Source organism: Oreochromis niloticus, linkage group LG11 (genome assembly GCF_001858045.2).
Source record: "Oreochromis niloticus isolate F11D_XX linkage group LG11, O_niloticus_UMD_NMBU, whole genome shotgun sequence".
Taxonomy (NCBI): domain Eukaryota; kingdom Metazoa; phylum Chordata; class Actinopteri; order Cichliformes; family Cichlidae; genus Oreochromis; species Oreochromis niloticus.
Genome location: NC_031976.2, coordinates 36369424 through 36387062, shown reverse-complemented (window position 1 = coordinate 36387062; position 17639 = coordinate 36369424). Strand labels below are relative to the sequence as shown.

Sequence of the window (17639 nt, the reverse complement as noted above, 5' to 3'; positions counted from 1 at the left end):
GTATTTTATTTGATTGTGTAAGCCAAAACAAGGCACGTTACGCTACCTGGCAAAGGAATGCTGACTTTTATGTGCGTTCAGGGACCCTCATACCGCAGCATGTTTTTATGATATAAAGCGTGACGTATTTTCAGAAGATTGTTGAGCTGTTTGACAAACACAACTCTACGATGTGCAGTTGTGCTACACTGTTAATCTTTAAAGTCAAAGACTTAAATCTGGAGTTACTGTCTCAGGCTGTGTGGCTCTCAGGTGCAGAGTGAGTACCTGCAGGCCTGTGGTTTGAGGAAAAGCTATGTAGCTTCTCTTGTTTGAGTTGTAAAGCCATGAAGTGACAAGACGGTGGCAGAGGAATGACAAATATGACATGCTGATATGCTGTATGTTTGCAAAGATGCATTGTCATCCTCTTTATGGAGCGAGAGTGGAATTTTCCTGACGGTGACTGTTGTTTTTCATGACTTGTATCACACTAAGAATCACAAACAGCAAGACAAGACATGTGCTTCTATCATGTGATGCTACAGGTACCTGATCTGATATGTGACACTGGGTTAGTCTGCACATGAGGGAGACAGTTTGATTCTCTGGGGTGCAATGTCAGTTTCATGCATCATCTTTTAGTGTGAGTGGCCACATGGGGGTTATTTAAGTAAATAACTAGAGTATCTAAAGTCCACAGAGAGAGAAACTAATGAAAACAATAGCAGCAGCACTGGGTCTCTGCAGCTGGTTGAACTGGTCTGACGAGAAAAAGGGGGGCGGGAGGCAGCGTGGCAAAGAGGGAGGGTTCAGAGGAGGAGGAGGCAATGCCGAGCCCTCAATTAGAAAAGTAGATATAAGAGCAAAGATAAGAACAGAAGAGGGAAGCAGGAAGATCAAAACAGTCACTGTTTGTTTTTAGTTATGAAGTTCAGTCATGAGCAGTGTTTACTGCACTGACACACAATTGCATTACATGTCAGATCAACTCTGACGAACTGATCCGGCAGTCATCTACCTCACAGGTCAGTGTGCACAAATTCCTTTTGTTTCTTTTTTACTTTCTCAGCTTCCATTTAAAAGTCATGAAATCATAAAAACTCGGGAATTCTTGCAACTTCGCCAACATGTTTGTGCTGCCTTTTTTTTTTTAAATGAAATGTAAAAAATGTGAATTCTGAACCTCTTGTTGGTGTTAAAACTTAATGAAAAACGATGTAAATTCACTCAGTACGATGGAAACTTTGCTACAGCATTACAAAGAAATCCCAGTTTTACTTCTCAGAATTCCAGCCTCTACTTGAAGCACTCCCGGCTCATGTTTCCTCACAATTTCTGTGCAGGAAAACCTACTAAACAAATATAGCAACTTATCAATTGTCAAGACTAAAGTAGCACAAACATGTTGAATAACAAACAGCATTTCAATACAATCGAGATGTCAGCCGGCGATTAGGCGTTCTTGCTTCATCACTGTGAAACAGCAGTGGTGACTGAGCAGGTAAATTCCTGTGGCTTACTTCCTGCTCTGCTTGTTTTTGGGAGCCAATAAACTCATCTGAGGTTTAATTTTCCACAGCAGCTGTTGGGAAACTGGTAGGAGTCGAATTCCAGACGGCACTTTACCTCTGACATCACTCCAGCATGAGTGATGGTGGGGAGGGAAACAGCAGGGCCGAAGAGAGCCATGGAGTCAGGCAGCCCCAGGCCCCTAACGTCAAACCCAAACTTGGGCAGAATGACAGGAACAGCAAGGAGGAGCACCGGAAAAAAGAGAAACCATCAAGAGTGAGGAGATCGAGGAGTTCTGACTCTGAGAGGACGGAAAGAGGGAGGAGGAGAGAGTCAGACAGGAACCATGGAGAAAGGAGGCATCGTGGAAGGAGCGAGGAGGGCCGCGGGCGCCGCCGCAGAGAGAGCGATCGGAGAAGGACGAAACCCCCTGAAAATGACGTGGAGGACACAGAGTGCGCTGTGTGTTTCTGTACTTACGATAATGTTTTCAAGACCCCGCCAAAGGCTGCTGGCATGCCGGGCGGTGCTGAGCTCCCTCATGGCCGGGACCTGCCCCGTCTGGGAAATAATCGGGACATCATCAGCAAACTCCCTCCAGATATGCAGCGGGCGCTGTCCATCCGCTTTAAGCGCAGCCAGGGTAAGCTGATGCTGAAGAACCCTCCTCCCAACAGCCCGACCAGGCCTAATGTCGTCAGTCTGCCTACCAAGAGTCAAGACACTCAGGCGGCACCAAGCGGGAACCTCCAGCTGAGTGCAATGGAGCAGGGGATCACCCCGACCACTGTGGTGGATGTAGGCAGACCTCCGAACAGGGTGAGAGGTCGCCTGCGCAGGATGTTCCGTTCAGATCAATGCTACTACGCAGTGGTGGCGACCATCATCACCATCACTGTGGCGCTCATGCTGGTGGGGATTCTGGCTTTTGTGATCGTACCCACTGTGTCCTTGAGCAACAACGTTCGCCCCCCACGTCCACCTCAATCAAACAACACTTCAGAACACAATCCATGAACTAGAGATATGTCCACTTCAAGGACAGGACTGTGAAGGGTGTGGGTGGGGTGATAGTTGGGGAGATGAAGTGGACAAGGAGCGAGAATCACATGAAACTTCCAGTGACCCTTGTTCCACTTTGCACACCTTGTGTTTATAATAGTGAAGTACAAACTGAGCACATTCAAGCTTGGGTCACGTGGAGTGACGTGGAGAAATGAAGGAAAACCAGGAGAGCAACATTTTTTTTTTTTAAACAAAAGAACTGGCAGGTGCACATGAAGAAAAGGGACTGACGTGTTTCCTGTTTTTATTCTTTTCTGAACGTGTTTGTGTTCACCGTGAGAGCGGCTGAACACAAAAAAGGAACCATGTGCACAGATGAAATAAGCTGTAAATGTTGAAATGCACTACACTCTGTGATGAAAGGTTGGGAGGATCTCTGGATTGAACGTTGATCTCGCAAACCAGAGTTTATAGTTCTTAACTAATTTTGTTTATAGTCTAAACCCAATGTACATACGGATGCCACAGATGATTTATATATTTGCAAGTATTTCTCAACATATCCATCAAATAAAGGCATATTTGAGATTGTCCTCTACTGATACACACCTGCTGCTTATTTCTTTTCAGAAGCCCTCATGCTTCCTTTAGACACCTGATCCCCTTTAATGGTGTAAACACACCTGCTAACAGGGTGGATTGTGCAACTTCCTCCCAGCTGTGAATATCGGGACTTTTAGGATGACAAGCCTGTTTGACAAACACGGGCGTCACGCCCTTTGTGGCATTTTTCTGGCTGATTGCGGAGGATCAGTTGCAGCGTGTCATCCATCTCTTTGATGTAGGGTGGATCAGGAATGTTTGCAACAAGCAGTGGATAAAAAAAAAATTAAAATCAGGACATGGAAAACTTTATTTTGATGACCTGTTTTGGGATCAGGCTTTTTAACTTCAGCAGTAAGAAGTAAAGAAGTGAGTGATGTCAGATGGGAAGTGTTTGTGCAGGGCAGCAAGGAATTTGAAATTCCGGGGTTAAGAATTGCAGGTGAGTCTTTTTGTACAAAACCATAGACATTTCTCTTGAGTTGAACTGGTTTTGATCCGTTACAATAACCCACAATGCAGTTCAGGGTCACAGGAGGGCTCCAGCTATCCCAGCTGGTACGCCCTGGGCCAGGTCGCAATTCTATCACAGGACTAAATCTTTTTTCTTTTTATGTAAAAAACCAAGTCAAGCTTTGTAAAAATTGGAGCACATATATGGGCTGATGAACAGGAACAGAAGACCTCAGTTTAACTTCTTAGCATCCATGTTAGCGTTAATGTTCAGGTTCTCCTGTATGGTAAGGCCAAATGGAACAAAACAACTGTTGGAGCAGAATATATGAAACCTTCACCCTGAGTGGTCTGACCTGTAAAGGGATGAGATAGTCACGTCTATCTGATAAGAAGTTACAAATATGAACGTATCATTTAAAAACAAAGGCCCGACCTCAGTGTCCTACATTTCTACTTTCAGTTACCTGCGTGTTTCTACTCCTCAGCATTCCAAACAGAAATACTTTTTACTCCAAAAGTATATTTAAGTTAAGCTGGTTGAGAAAACAAATCGTTGGATGGAAAAATATTCGGTGCAGTGTGACCGGTGACTTCTGTGACTCTTATGTATATTTGCAATGAATGATTTTAAAAGTAAAGGTTCAAAACTTCTTTCTGTAAAAGTACAAACCAGAAACAGACGTACTTTAGAGGGTACCACCCCAGCGATAAGCTGTAAGGTATCGTCTTAGTCAGCGGTTCCAAACCTCTTCCTGCGTGGAGACTCATAACTCACCCGGAGGATCAGTGTTGACTTTTAACCCACTGAGCGTCCACTCACCCAGGGCTCCTACTGGGGGACACAGGGGAGTGTCCCACAGGGGTGTAGTTAAAATAGTAATAGTCTCCATTCTGGGTCATGACATTTAGCACATAAAAAAAGATAAATACTTTAAAGCCTGTACCCTGTCTTGCCTGGCAACCATGTCTTAACAGTATCCAGCTACTTCCAATGGCAAAGACCCTTTAAGCTGTATGGATTGAACAAGTATTTTAAATCATCACTTCATCAGAAATAAACTGTATTAAATCTGAGAAACGAAAACAAAAAATACAACGTATGTTGAGTTTAATAGAAATGTCACTCAGCCTAAATCAGTAACATTGAAAAACATTTCAATGTTACTGAAAAGCTTACACCAAGGACTGTGTGAGCTCCACAGTCAGCTTACTCAAAACTTTGTCACATTATACAACAGTGCCACAGAAACGTACTATATGAATCGCTATTTTTTTTTTTTTTGAGTAGGACAATAAAGTTTACAGAAATTTTTAGAAAATCTTTTTTGAGGGCATTCTAGCTTAACCTGTAGCGCCCCCTTCAGGAAGTGCTCTCATTGATTGCGTTTATGTTTGTGTTTATTATCCAGCTCCAACTATTATGTAATTGTCCTCACCAAGGTCACTATAACGAAGGAAAGACTAAAAATAAGTCTGAAAAAACTTTACATTTATTTTAAAAATGAATATTTAAACAGGTTAAATAAACTAAAAGCATCGAATTCATTTTGGAAACTAACTGAAATGAAATTGAAGTACAAACTATAATATTTCCAAATTAAGTGAAAATTATAAACGAAAAGAGAAAAAAGAATATTCAATAGGTAAAACTTTTTTTCTCCTTTTTTTTTTTTGCTGTTTTGTGCGTTTGTTCAGAGTCACTCTTTATTTATTAACACAAGTTTTCATTCAGATAGAATTTTGTGACCTGTGATGCCCCCTGTGACCGGTTCTCAGATCTTTGTGTCACACTACTTGTTTTTTCATTTTTAGGAGAAGAAATAGATCGTATCAATCCATCACTCTGGGCAGCTGTTCGCATTATTTTTGATTTTATCCAAAAGCTTAAAGTGCAGATGTCTGCCAGTCCGTCTGCATCCGAGTACCTGCTAAATGACTGTCTCATTTTCATCCAGTGTTTTCACTCCGGGGTGTAAAGTAGCTGCTTGTTCTGCTCTGGCCTAAAGACACACCCACACGAAACCCCCCACTGTTACAGTCGAGGCAAATATAGTCGCGTGGACCAGACTAGAAGAAACCCCCCACCCTCCTCTGACCCGCTCCTTACGCAAATAAACCTTTGACGGTTATGTGAGTGTTTAGACGGAGGCTGACGTTCAGGAGGAGAGACGTGGACGCTGCCGATCACCATGGCTTCCACCCCCTCGGCCTCTGCCCTGTCCGCTGTTCTCCGGTGCCGGGGGAATATCTGGACGAGGAATCCGCCGGCGAAGCGGCCTGCCAGCTCGGCGTACGGCCTCGGACTGGCCGGCGGGGCGCTGCGCGACTCTCCGGGCGAGCGCAGCGGCTCACACCAGGCGTCAGCGGCGGAGGCTTCTCCGCACGGAGAGTGTGTGGCGGTGCTGGTGGGAAGAGGGCTGACTGTTTCGTACAGGTCGCACAGAGTGGGGGGTAAAGTTTCCAGGGAAGTGAATAGATTACGTTACCCAAAACTTTCGCAATCTCCAGGGCACGCGCACTCAGCTGCGCATGCGCTGATGCGCGAGCTAGCGGGCAGACTGTCTGGAAATAATACATGCTCTAAAATAATTCACGTTATTAAATTTGAAAAATATTCTTCACACACCCGCAAAAGCGCGTTAGTTAAAGACACGAGTGCATTCCCAGCGCGCGTGCTGAAGCTGTCCGTGACGTCCCCTCCGTGTTCAGTGGGACAAATCCCGTCCTTCGTGTTAAACGGCTGGTCTGCACTGAGGAGCACGTGCTTATCTGTGACTTGTCTGGTGTCCAAAATTCTGTTTTTGAATTTGGGAGAGGTGCGTAGATCAGGCAGCAGCCCCGATGAAGCACCACGACATCTGCTGTGCCAGCGGGATGAGAAAAACTCCAGCAGCCGGGCCCTCCAGGTGAGAGTCCTGTTGAACCGAGAATAAATAATTAATGTAAATGTTACTGTATGAAAACACAGAACGCTTTGTCTTTCAGGCAAATGAACAAACCTCCTCCAAGAACAACTCCAGCTTAGCACAAAAGATCACACAGGAAGGACCTGACTGAGTCCAAGGCCTCCGTGCCAGAAAGAGGCGCTGATCAACATCATTTATTGACTTTTCAGGACACACACCACATCTGGACTTCAACCTGCTGATAGAAACCAACCAGCTGTTTTTGATCGCACACAAACGAGTGACAAATGAATGGAAGAACCGAAATGAAGCGACTGGCTTCCACAAACACCATTAGTGCTTTTTGGCAGTGACTCTCCAAACCTCTGATTCGGGCAAGACCATCTTTACTGTAAAAATATTTTCCCTTATCTGTTGTTTCGATGATAGTGATCAAGGGCAAAGTCCCACATGCACTGGTAATCAATTAGATTGAGATCAGATTGAGTCGCATACTGTGGCAAAGGCTACAGCATGTCATCCATATCATTTTCACCCTGTTAAGATCTTTCAGTGGTTGGGGATATTGTCATCATGGAAGAGCCCACTCCCATCAGGACTAAAATATTTCATCATTAAGCTGATGTTTCTGCATAACTTTGTATTGATTTGAAGTGGATCACCACTGTAGGGGCCTACAGCGAGTCCCCTCTCTGTAGGGTTCAGTGGTTCAGGTTTTTTTCCTTTAATTTGCCACTTGTCTGTATGAGCAACAAGAAACAAGCATGTATTCCAAGTCTTCCCAATGGATAAGCTCACCTTGCGTGCTGCATTCTGTTTGTCAGGGCTCAGTGTTTCCAGTGGGAGAAACGTGTTATCGCTCATCCAGGTGACCTCTTCAGGCTGACAGAAGAAGTCGGCTGTCTGCAGGTTTCTCCAGCCAACTGAAAATGCTGCGCTCAGATGAACAGAATCAACTTTCTGCATTAAAACTCTCACCCTGCATAATTTGCACAAAAGCTCATTTTGCAGAGACCGTGATATAAACTTCCTCTTTAAAATGGAGTGAAACTAAAGCGTCAAGAAACAACAATGCACACTGAGTAAAAACTAGATAAATGTGTGGAAATAATTAAAAGATGTCCACTGTTTTTATACACTGCACAAAACATAAATATTGAGTGCCAGTGGAACGTATACCAACATACACTAGCAGTCAAAGGTTTGGACACACCTTCTCATTGAATGGTTTTTCTTTATTTTCATGAGTATTTAAATTGTAGATTCTTACTGAAGGCATCAAAACTATGAAAGAACATTACTGCTTTCCACACTCTTGGCATTCTCTCATTGAGCTGAATGCCATTTCACCTAAAATGGTTCTCCAACAGTCTTGAAGTCTTGAAGAGTTCCCAGAGATGCTGAGCGCTTGTTGGTCCTTTTGCCTTCACTCTGCAGTCCATCTCATCCCAAACCATCTCCATTGGGTTCAGGTCAGGTGATTATGGAGGCCAGACCATCTGGCGCAGGTCAAATAGCCCTTACACAGCCTGGAGGCGTGTTTGGGGTCATTATGCTGTTGAAAAATAAATGGTGGTCCAACTAAACACAAACCAGATGGGACAGCATGTCGCTGCAGGATGCTGTGGTAGCCATGCTGGTTCAGTGTGCCTTCAGTTTTGAATAAATCTCCAACAGTGTCACCAGCAAACCACCCAAACACCATCACACTTCTTCCTTCGTGCTTCACAGTGGGAACCATGCATGTGGAGACCATCCATTCGCCTTTTCTGCATCGCACAAAGACACGTGAAACCAAAGAACTCAAATTTGGACCCATCAGACCAAAGCACGTTTCCACTGGTCTGATGTCCATCACTTGTGTTTCTTGGCCCAAACACTCTCTTCTGCTTGTTGTTTTTCCTTAGTCGTGGTTTCTTAGCAGATATTTGACCATAAAGGCCTGATTCACACAGTCTCCTCTGAACAGCTGATGTAGAGATGTCTCTGCTACTGGAACTCTATGTGGCATTTATCTGGGCTCTAATCTGAGGTGCTGTTAACTTGTGATTTCTGAGCCTGGTGATTCAGATGAAGTTATCCTTAGCAGCAGAGGCGACTCTTGGTCTTCGTTTCCTGGGGCGGTCCCAGGAACCAGTTTCAAACCAGGTTTGGCGTAACACTAATTTGCATCTGCACTCCCTTGGAAGATTACAGGCAAAAGACAACAATAAAAAACATAAATAACAAAACACACAACACTTCCACACACTCATGAGCACCAAACAAGAAAAAGCAAACGTTAGTATTTATGAGCCTGTGAGTCTCTCAGCAAATCTTTCAGTCTGCTGATAGAGGTAGACTGATAGAGTTCAGGCTTTCACAGAGAGAAAAGCAAAGAGAGGAAAAGGTAAGTAGTCTTCAGTTGAATTTTTGATTTTATGGATTCTCAAAGTTAATAAAATGAAGCAGCGGTGGAGGGGCCACACCATTAAAAATCATCAAACACATGTTGGAAAATAACAAATGAAAAAAATTCAACTCCAGAGTCAAAGTAAACTTTATGCCCAGTATTTTTAAAACTTGCTCATAATTTATTAACAAAAGAGGAGTTTTTGGGGGGTTTTGCATGAAGACAGCAAAGTGAACCCGAGTCCAATAAAGATGATTTGGATCCTAAAGTGAGTCCAGTGCTGAAGCTGACCATTCCTCCTACCATAAACCTGAATGTTGGATATGCTGTTAAGTATTAAAGTCATAACGTGTGGTGCAGTTTATGACTCACGCTGAGCTCTCGTCCCATATTCAAAATCTGCAACAGTGAAATTTTTTAAGCATTATCAGCAAAGTAGAATAGTAACCGATAAGAGACTGTAACTGTGTACTTTCTACTAAATGATTTTCATTTTATAATGCTCTTTACTGTATGTATGTACGTATTTGGCAGCCTGATTTACTGCCTACTTTGCACATTGTTATTTACAATCTTACCGTATGTGAGATTTGAAAACAGCACCTGTAGCTTTGTGGTGTGTTTTTCAGCTAATACTGATTCCTAGTATTTAAACTACTGGGAAACATTTCATTGTGGTAGTTGTGTCATATTCCTGTTGTTACGTTGGTGGATGTGCAAATTAAACTAGGAGAAAATTATAATTAATGTGAATGTGTGGATACAGGTAATCTCTGGGAGCCAAAAGCTCAAGCTTTCTGTGACTTCTGTTTTTTCTGCTCTTGGGTCAGTGTGATGTATCCACTGTCTTGTTTCAGACGGTGGATACACTGAGGGTTTGCACCATAGCCTTATATAGAATAGGATAACAAATATAAAACTGTTTTGGATCTATGAATCAAAGATACTCTAGTATGTGAGGGAAATGAGCATGGTAGATTTCCTTTAAGTGTGACTTGTTCACATTTCTAATCTACATAAATGCAGCACATAAGTTAACCCTTTCATGCATGAATTATGATAACCTCAATCAGGATTTTTTTCTTAGGTATTTTTATTCATCTTTAGGCATGCAAAGATAGATAAAAACACTTAAGAAACAAAAATCCTGATTGAGGTTATCATAATTCATGCATGAAAGGGTTAAATAATAATTACAATGAAACACGTCATACATCTATAGTAACATTAAACGACCAGTGGGTGGCAGGGTATGGAGGGACACATCAGTGTTCAATGTAGTGCTTTATGTGCAAGTATACCATCAACACTGACACAAATACAAGGAAACAGCCTTTGAATAGCTGTCCACTGTAGTGACCACTATGTGTGAAAGGGTTAACTCTGGTTACCAATCTCAAAGCGATTAATTAACAGCAGCTCAGATAAACGTCTTGATACAAGAATATAATGTTGTTATAATCAGCTGTTGGAAGAGATTTTGTGAATCAGGCCTTCAGGAGCAACTGCTGCAAAGAAACCACTACAGAGAGAGCCTGGACTTTGGTCTGATGAAACTAGATATTTATTCATGAGTTGCAGAGGAGATGAACCAATGTGTGGTTCCCACGGTGAATGTGGAGGAGGGGCTGATGGTGAAACCACTGGAGACTTATTAACAATTTAAAGCATCATTTTACCAGCAACAGCCTGCAGAGACAAACCTTAGTGGGACCATCAGGATTTCAGCAGGTCAGTGATCTAAAACACGTCCAGTCTCTGTTACGGCTACTTTAATAAGAAGTGATGGAGCCCTGCATCAAATCACCTGACGTCTGCCGAGCACCTGAGACAGGTGCTGTTAAGGTAACGCAAAGGTGGCTACTTTGAGGAATATGTTTTGGTTTATGTTTGATTTGGTTTTAAAACTTTTCTTTATCCTGTTTTAATATATAGTTGATAAAAGAAAAGTCTTTGAACTTAAGGTAGCAAACTTTTGATTCAGATGCCAATTTATCAGGTACAAGAGACTAAAACTAACGCAGTCTAATACAAAATCATGCTATAAATTCATTATCGAAAGTGTTCCATTTTCATAGATTTTTATTATTATTGTTTTTAAATATGTGTCTGTTAAATATTGTTTCATTTTGCTGCTTCTCTGTTATATGTGATAATAAACTGGATATCTCTGGGTTTTGGGCTAACTGAGAGGCTGAACAAGGCCTTTGTATGCTTTAGATCTTCTTTTCTGGTATTATATATGTCATTGATTGTATGATGTATGACGTTATTTTTCTAATGGCGTCTGCATTTTGGCTTATATAAATAATGGCCCTGTGTAATACGGCATAGCTTATTGCTCATCTGAGGTTCTATGATTTTATTACTCGATGATATTTAAAACCTTAAACCTGAAACAAGGTGTACTTTCTGTATTTCATAGTTTCTTCAGCATCAAGTCTGTCAACATAAACAAACCCCCAAAACAAGACATTTATAAAGATTTTGAATAATATCATGGCAGCTTTAGACTGTTATTGTATTTTACACTATGTCCTCATGTAATTATTGTCTAGTCAACATTAATATGACATTTTACCTTCTCCATCCTGAGAAATCTTTGCTTGTGGTGATTAACTGAAAATATTTCGTTTTTAGGCTGCTTTAGAGCCAAAAGAAGACGTTTAAAGGCATAAGGCTCTATGTCACCTTTATAGACTGAGATTCAGCAGAAAAATAATTAGGTTATTAATAATCTATAATGAGCATTATCAACAGGTATGGGTATAACAGTAAATTTACAGGGCTTGGACACCGAATTACAGTCTTTCAGATAAAATAAGCTTTCTGTAGTTTTTATAGATCCAATTTCTTCAGTGTTATATTCAACACTGAGAATATCTGTCATAATTTTAGACTGGTAGTGCAAATTTCACAATCTCTTTACAAGATTAATTCTTTATTCCTTTGCAGCTGCCCTATTTTTGTAAGTGGGCAAGCTTTGTGCACTTTGGATGCAATAATATAAGCTACAGTAAAGCAGTAAATAGGTTGTACCCTGTGTGCTTTTGTTATATGTTTGTCTATAAGTACAGCAAATAGAAGGAGAGGTTTTCTTCTTCTCCCCGTTCCCCTCTTCCCGTGTGGCTCATGCAAATTACGCGCGCTCCTGTGCAGCTCAAGCAGAAAAAGATAAATTAGCTAAATTAAATGAAAAAGCAGTTTTCCAGGCCTCCCTGGCTGTTCGCTGCCCGCGTGGAAGCCTCGGTGAGGGGAAGCAGACAGTGTGTGCACAAAGACTTCAAAGGCTGCCGCTGTTTCTAATTAGCTCCGCTGAGAGTGACTCTCGCGTCAAACTGTTGCGTAATTTCTCAAGGTGACGGCTGGGGGCGGGACTTCCGTGTCTGCCCTCAAACCAGGAAGTCGTCGTGTTACTTCTTTTCTCCTCCTCTTTTTCTTGAAGCCAGCGAGAAACGGGAGAAAGTCGGCGGCGTGAAGTTGTTCCAGCCGCCGGGGAGGAAGCAGGAGACGGGCCTCATTTCTGCGGAACTTTTCCCGAAGAAATGGCCACAGCAGGAAGGAGCGGGCACATTGTGAGGTGAGGGCAGCTTTGAACGCTCCTCCTCAGACTACTGTGTTTACTGTGACGAGCACAAGGCGCCTGACGAGCAGCGTGAGGGAGGGACGGAGGGACTGAGGGGGTGAAGTCGGTGATACCAGCTGTTTTTGTGTCTTAATAAACCGCTGTTTGTCTGCTGTGTCGAGTCAGCCACAGGTGATAAGAGAAAATCGATCAGAGGCATGTTGGTGAATCATCACTGTCAACTTCCTGTCTGATTTCCTGCCTTCACTTTATTGGTTATTTAAAGCAGAAACAGAACTTTCAGATGTAAGTTGGAGCGGTGTGGGGGCAGGGCGTACGTGGTTGACCTGGTAGTCTAAAACTGCCGCTTTGCATTAACGGGGGCGGGATCATTAATAATTCCTTAGTGATTATCAGGTAAACTGTGCTGGCTGTGTCGCTGACGAAGTTTTTTTTTTTATTATTCATTTGTATTAACTTAATAACAATGTGTTTAAAAACGGAAAATTCCTGATCAAACTTCAGCAGCTTATTTTAAAATGATAAGCTCCAAATACTGCGTGTAACTGCAGGGGGTACTTAATGGCATGTGAATGACTGTACATGAAAGATGGTTGTAGCCATTGTGACGTCACCAAACGCTGGTTATGAAGACTCCCATTTTTGCATCATTGCCTTGTTGTTGAAACCAGATGTGAACGACTGAAGCTGTCTGAGAAACTAAAGACAGTCTATGAATGACCGATCTTGTGCCAGTGAGCGTAAGCTGGACAGCCCTGCTTTCAAACCGTAGTAACGACCAGACTTTATACCTTTAACTTCACGTTTTATTCAGTAAGACTTGAGACCACAAAGTCATTTATAAGCTCTTTCCTGAGTAAGAGAGCTGAGGGTCGTTGTCTCATTGATTTCTTTTTAACTGTAAGTGTTTATTCAGCCAGAGTAGTCACCTCCTGCTGGCCATTGGAAATCTAGGTTTAAGGCACTTTTCAGTCCGGGAAGCCAAGGCCATCTTAATACAGCCTATGTCTGCAATCTGCATAGTGAAAAGCTCCCATTTCTGTTTATGTTTAGCTGTATTAAAATTCCAGACCACTGAATTTGAATACCGAGAGGTCATGATAACTAAGATAAACATCCACGCACACAGTACTAATACAACAAACTACTACTGCAGCTGCATGGAGAGCAGTACTCTCGATCCTCTGTAACAAGTGATTTAATGGCCAAACTAACTGTGTGAGACACCTTAGCTCTTCTGTATCCTCTGTGTTGGGAATAGTTCATTGAATGATTAATAAAGTCTTCAGCTCCTGTTCTGACAAATAAAGTACATAAACAGTGTTTTACATTCTCTGACATGTGTAGTTCAGTGTTTTTGCTGAAAAATGGTCAAAAACTCCTGTTAAACCTAAAAAGGCTTTCACTTTTTTTTCTTAAAACATTGGCTTTAAACCTTTGATGGGAGATTTGTTTGGGCAGGATGTGACAGAGAAACTTATGTGAGAGTTGGAAACCTTGGTATTAACTTGATTTTATTTGATATTTTCCCTTTTTTCTTATTTCAGATAAAAGAGCACATTAAATGTTGAGGATTTGCCAGTTTTACAACTTTTCTCCAAGATGAATCTTGCTCTTCATCGGATTTTATCGACTTTCGCTTTCACCAATGCTGTATTGTGTCTTTATAACTTCACTATCTGCAGAGTGAGCCCGTGATGACACAAAGCATAGGCTGCCCCTCCCATATCCCATTCCTGTTGTCTCTAAAAAGGACACGTCTCTCTGTTCAGACCCTGTCTTCCTGAAATTTCCCACCCTCCCTCTCTCTCAGTTTCTGGGCCATGATCCGTAAGAGAAGCTCTCTTATTTTTTGTGGCGCGTTCCTGTTTATCACATGGAATGCCATACTGGTCCTCCTGCTGTGGGGGAGACCCCCACAGGGCCGAGATCAGAAAGAAGGTTCCGAAGGGCCCCCCAGCAATGTGATGGAAGACGTGCTTCGAATGGCAAATGCATTCGAAAATGAACTTGAGAAGCAGAAAGAAATCCTGTTGCAAATCCAGAATCATCAGTTGCTTTGGGAGCCGTCAGACAAAAACAAGCCAAAGGTGACCGCTCCCCATCAGCCCGTCATCCCTATCCTTGTCATCGCCTGCAACAGAGTCACCGTGAAGCGCTGCTTGGACAAACTCCTGCAGCACCGGCCCTCAGCAGAGCTCCACCCAATCATAGTGAGTCAGGACTGTGGACATGCCGAGACTGCTGAGATGATTCGGTCTTATGGAAACAACGTAACTCATCTGAAGCAGCCGGATTTGTCTGACATCCAAGTGAGGCCTGAGCACAAGAAGTTTAAGGGTTACTATAAAATCTCCAGGCATTACCACTGGGCGCTCAACCAAGTGTTCAAGACGCTCGGCCATTCCTCTGTGGTGATTGTGGAGGACGACCTGGAGGTGATTATTTTCATATTAAACACCACTGATTTGTGTTCGTCCTTCATTTTCATTCTTTATTTACAACTTAAATTAATCTTCTTCTCTTTGAAACTTGTTATTTCACTTGTTGCGATGGTTATGTAAAAGTTGAACTGAATTATTCATCTCCTGCTCTAGGTGGCACCAGACTTCTTTGAGTATTTCCGAGCCCTGCTGCCTTTCCTGAAATCTGACCCCAGCCTGTGGTGTGTGTCTGCCTGGAATGACAATGGGAGGGAAGGCTATGTGGATCCCGGCAAGGCCGACCTGCTCTATCGGACGGACTTCTTTCCCGGCCTGGGGTGGATGCTCCTCAGGGAGGTGTGGGAGGAGCTGGAGCCAAAGTGGCCCGAGGCTTTCTGGGACGACTGGATGCGCCAGCCAGAGCAGCGCCGCAACCGTGCCTGTATACGCCCAGAGATCTCACGGACTTTAACGTTTGGTCGCCAGGGCGTGAGTCTGGGTCAGTTTTTTGACAAATACCTGCGTTACATTAAACTGAATACCGAGTTTGTGCCTTTTACCAAGTTGGACCTGAGTTACTTGAAGGAGGAGACGTACAAGGAAAACTTTGAGAAGGAAGTTTACAGTGCTCCAGTGGTTAAATATGAAGATGTGAAGCAGGGCCAGCTACAGGGACCCGGGCCCTTCCGCCTTCAGTACTCGAGTAAGGACAGTTTCAAATTGATGGCCAAAAATCTGGGAATAATGGATGACTTTAAGTCTGGAGTGCCACGGTCAGGGTACAGAGGGGTGGTTAGTTTCATGTCCAGAGGACGGAGGATCTACTTAGCGCCCCCTCCAGGATGGACCCAGTATGACCTTTAGTGAAGCTGATGATGAAGAATGTCCATGAGCAGTAGATTTTTTTTTTTTTTTTTTCTTATCTCTTAAATGTGATGGGGGAAAGCATTCCAGACCAAAGAAGAAAATGATCTTTGCTGACGCTGTTTGTCCTTACTGATACAGAACGGATTGTCCCTTTCTGGTGTGGGGGTTTGCCAATGCTACTCAGGTCTTTTTCATTCTTCCAAAACATTTATACACCTGGTGTAGGACTCACCACAACTATGTGTTAGACAAATCTGCTGTAATTCGCCAGAGATCTATTTTTATACGATGCTAAGTGTGCACATGACATTCATTAATGCATTCAATGCAATTACTACTTTGCCACTTTTGTTTAAATTATTTGCAGTTTTGGGTAATCTGTTTAACATGTTTCTGTCTGCTGCGAAGAGGGAAATCAAATCTGTGGTGTGGTTGCTTATAGTGTTGGTGCCAGGTAATAACTGCAGTATAATCTGTTGTTTGATTCTGATCGTTAATGTCTTCTATGGAAATTATTCTTCGTGCTTATTTTTTTATGTCACATGATCCTGTTTGATACTCTAATGTGATTCTGTTTGCAGGCTCATTACCCTGCAAACTACTACACTTGTTTGTGTGATCATTTCTGGATTAAAAAATACACAACTTTGCTTTTTAATTATGTTGATTTTCACTCACACTTCATGTTGCATGTGTTTAATAAACAAACAGGAGAGAGGTTTTCTTTAGGTGTGGAAGTGGATCTATGAACTCACCACACACAGTGGGATAACAATATCTTCAACATACTATTGAGTCATTCTATAAAAAGGCTGCACAAGCTGATGGATGACCTCTTTTTGGCTTCAGAGACACGAGGGGTGCTTCCCAAAGTCTGACCTGCGTGTAGTTATGTGCTCAGTGTTGCTGTCAGTCGTCCTGGTTACCAAGATTCCTGCAGAGGCACTAAAGTACCGTTAACTGAATAATCAAATTGAGCTTGCACTGCAATACCAGTGATATAGGTCATTACCAAAATATAAATTACTTTAACTTATAGTCAGAGTGTATCGGTAGATTTCAGCCGAGGTGGCACGGTGACTTTACTGGGTGGGCCTGGACCCCTGGGGGCTGAGCTTAACACCGACACTGGAAAAGAGAAACTTCCGTCCCATTTCCTAAATTGCACATCCTGGATTTCTCTCCTCACATTTCAGTCTTTCCCACCAGAGATGCAAAGAAGAGACACTGAAGCCTCAGCAGAAAGGTGACTGTCAAGAAGCTTTCTTAAGAAAGAGAAACTGGGAGAAAAGCTTGAGATATGTCAAATTACACAAAAAACGGAAATCGGAAAATCAGTGGCAACAGGTCTGATGGAGTGATGAAACCTAACTTTAAAACTGGCCGTCAATATGTAAAGAAGAGATCAGGAGAACGGTACAGCAGTGAAACACTGTTGTGGCTTGGGGCTGCATTTCAGCCAGTGGTGTTGGGGACCTTTTCAAACTGGACGAGAAAAGTTGGTCTGAGAGTTAAAAGAATAAAGGTGGTCATACCAAATTCTGACTTTCAAGCTCATTACAACTGTACAAACTCGGTTTTGCTGTATACACTGTATTTCTATTTATGTTCGCACATGTTCAATAAATTACTGCAATTATTTCCCATTTCACAGCAAAAAAATAGAGTTGAGGACTGGCTCTTTCACACAGTACCGTACCTAGAAGTTATTTTATATTCACAAGTCATTATTGTGTGCACGCAAGTCCTTGTCTTGCATGACCAACTTACTGTCTTGTACAGAAATGTTCTTAGCACAGACCAGTAATTATCTTTTTTATTGTTTTGCCTTGTTATCTTGTATTAACAAAGTCATATCTTGTACAAACAGTCATCATCTTGTGCCGACGTGTAATCTAATTTATTTG

General features: G+C 42.5%; 3 protein-coding genes across 5 annotated transcripts; all 3 read left to right on the top strand.

The window, feature by feature from the left end:
* Nucleotides 1-2: 2 nt before the first annotated feature.
* rnf183 (ring finger protein 183) lies at nucleotides 3-3107 on the top strand. Of its 2 annotated transcripts, none has more exons than XM_005456067.4 (2): nucleotides 3-1007; nucleotides 1565-3107. In XM_005456067.4, the coding sequence occupies exon 2, from the start codon at nucleotides 1627-1629 to the stop codon at nucleotides 2509-2511; it is 885 nt and encodes a 294-aa protein (XP_005456124.2). In that variant the 5' UTR covers nucleotides 3-1007; nucleotides 1565-1626; the 3' UTR covers nucleotides 2512-3107. The 2 variants fall into 2 exon arrangements, with proteins under 2 accessions (XP_005456124.2, XP_005456123.2); XM_005456066.4 differs by having other exon boundaries at nucleotides 1562-3107.
* A 2614-nt stretch (nucleotides 3108-5721) lies between these two features.
* LOC102082884 (uncharacterized) lies at nucleotides 5722-7448 on the top strand. The gene is made up of 2 exons (XM_005456068.3): nucleotides 5722-6464; nucleotides 6544-7448. The coding sequence occupies exons 1-2, from the start codon at nucleotides 5748-5750 to the stop codon at nucleotides 6613-6615; spliced, it is 789 nt and encodes a 262-aa protein (XP_005456125.1). The 5' UTR covers nucleotides 5722-5747; the 3' UTR covers nucleotides 6616-7448.
* A 3103-nt stretch (nucleotides 7449-10551) lies between these two features.
* On the top strand, nucleotides 10552-16460 carry mgat1a (alpha-1,3-mannosyl-glycoprotein 2-beta-N-acetylglucosaminyltransferase a). Of its 2 annotated transcripts, none has more exons than XM_003451211.5 (4): nucleotides 10552-10701; nucleotides 12302-12436; nucleotides 13990-14880; nucleotides 15040-16460. In XM_003451211.5, exons 3-4 carry the CDS (start codon nucleotides 14266-14268, stop codon nucleotides 15727-15729), a joined length of 1305 nt encoding a protein of 434 aa, XP_003451259.1. In that variant the 5' UTR covers nucleotides 10552-10701; nucleotides 12302-12436; nucleotides 13990-14265; the 3' UTR covers nucleotides 15730-16460. The 2 variants fall into 2 exon arrangements, with proteins under 2 accessions (XP_003451259.1, XP_025767597.1); XM_025911812.1 differs by having other exon boundaries at nucleotides 10595-10701; nucleotides 12306-12436.
* The last annotated feature ends 1179 nt before the right edge of the window (nucleotides 16461-17639 follow it).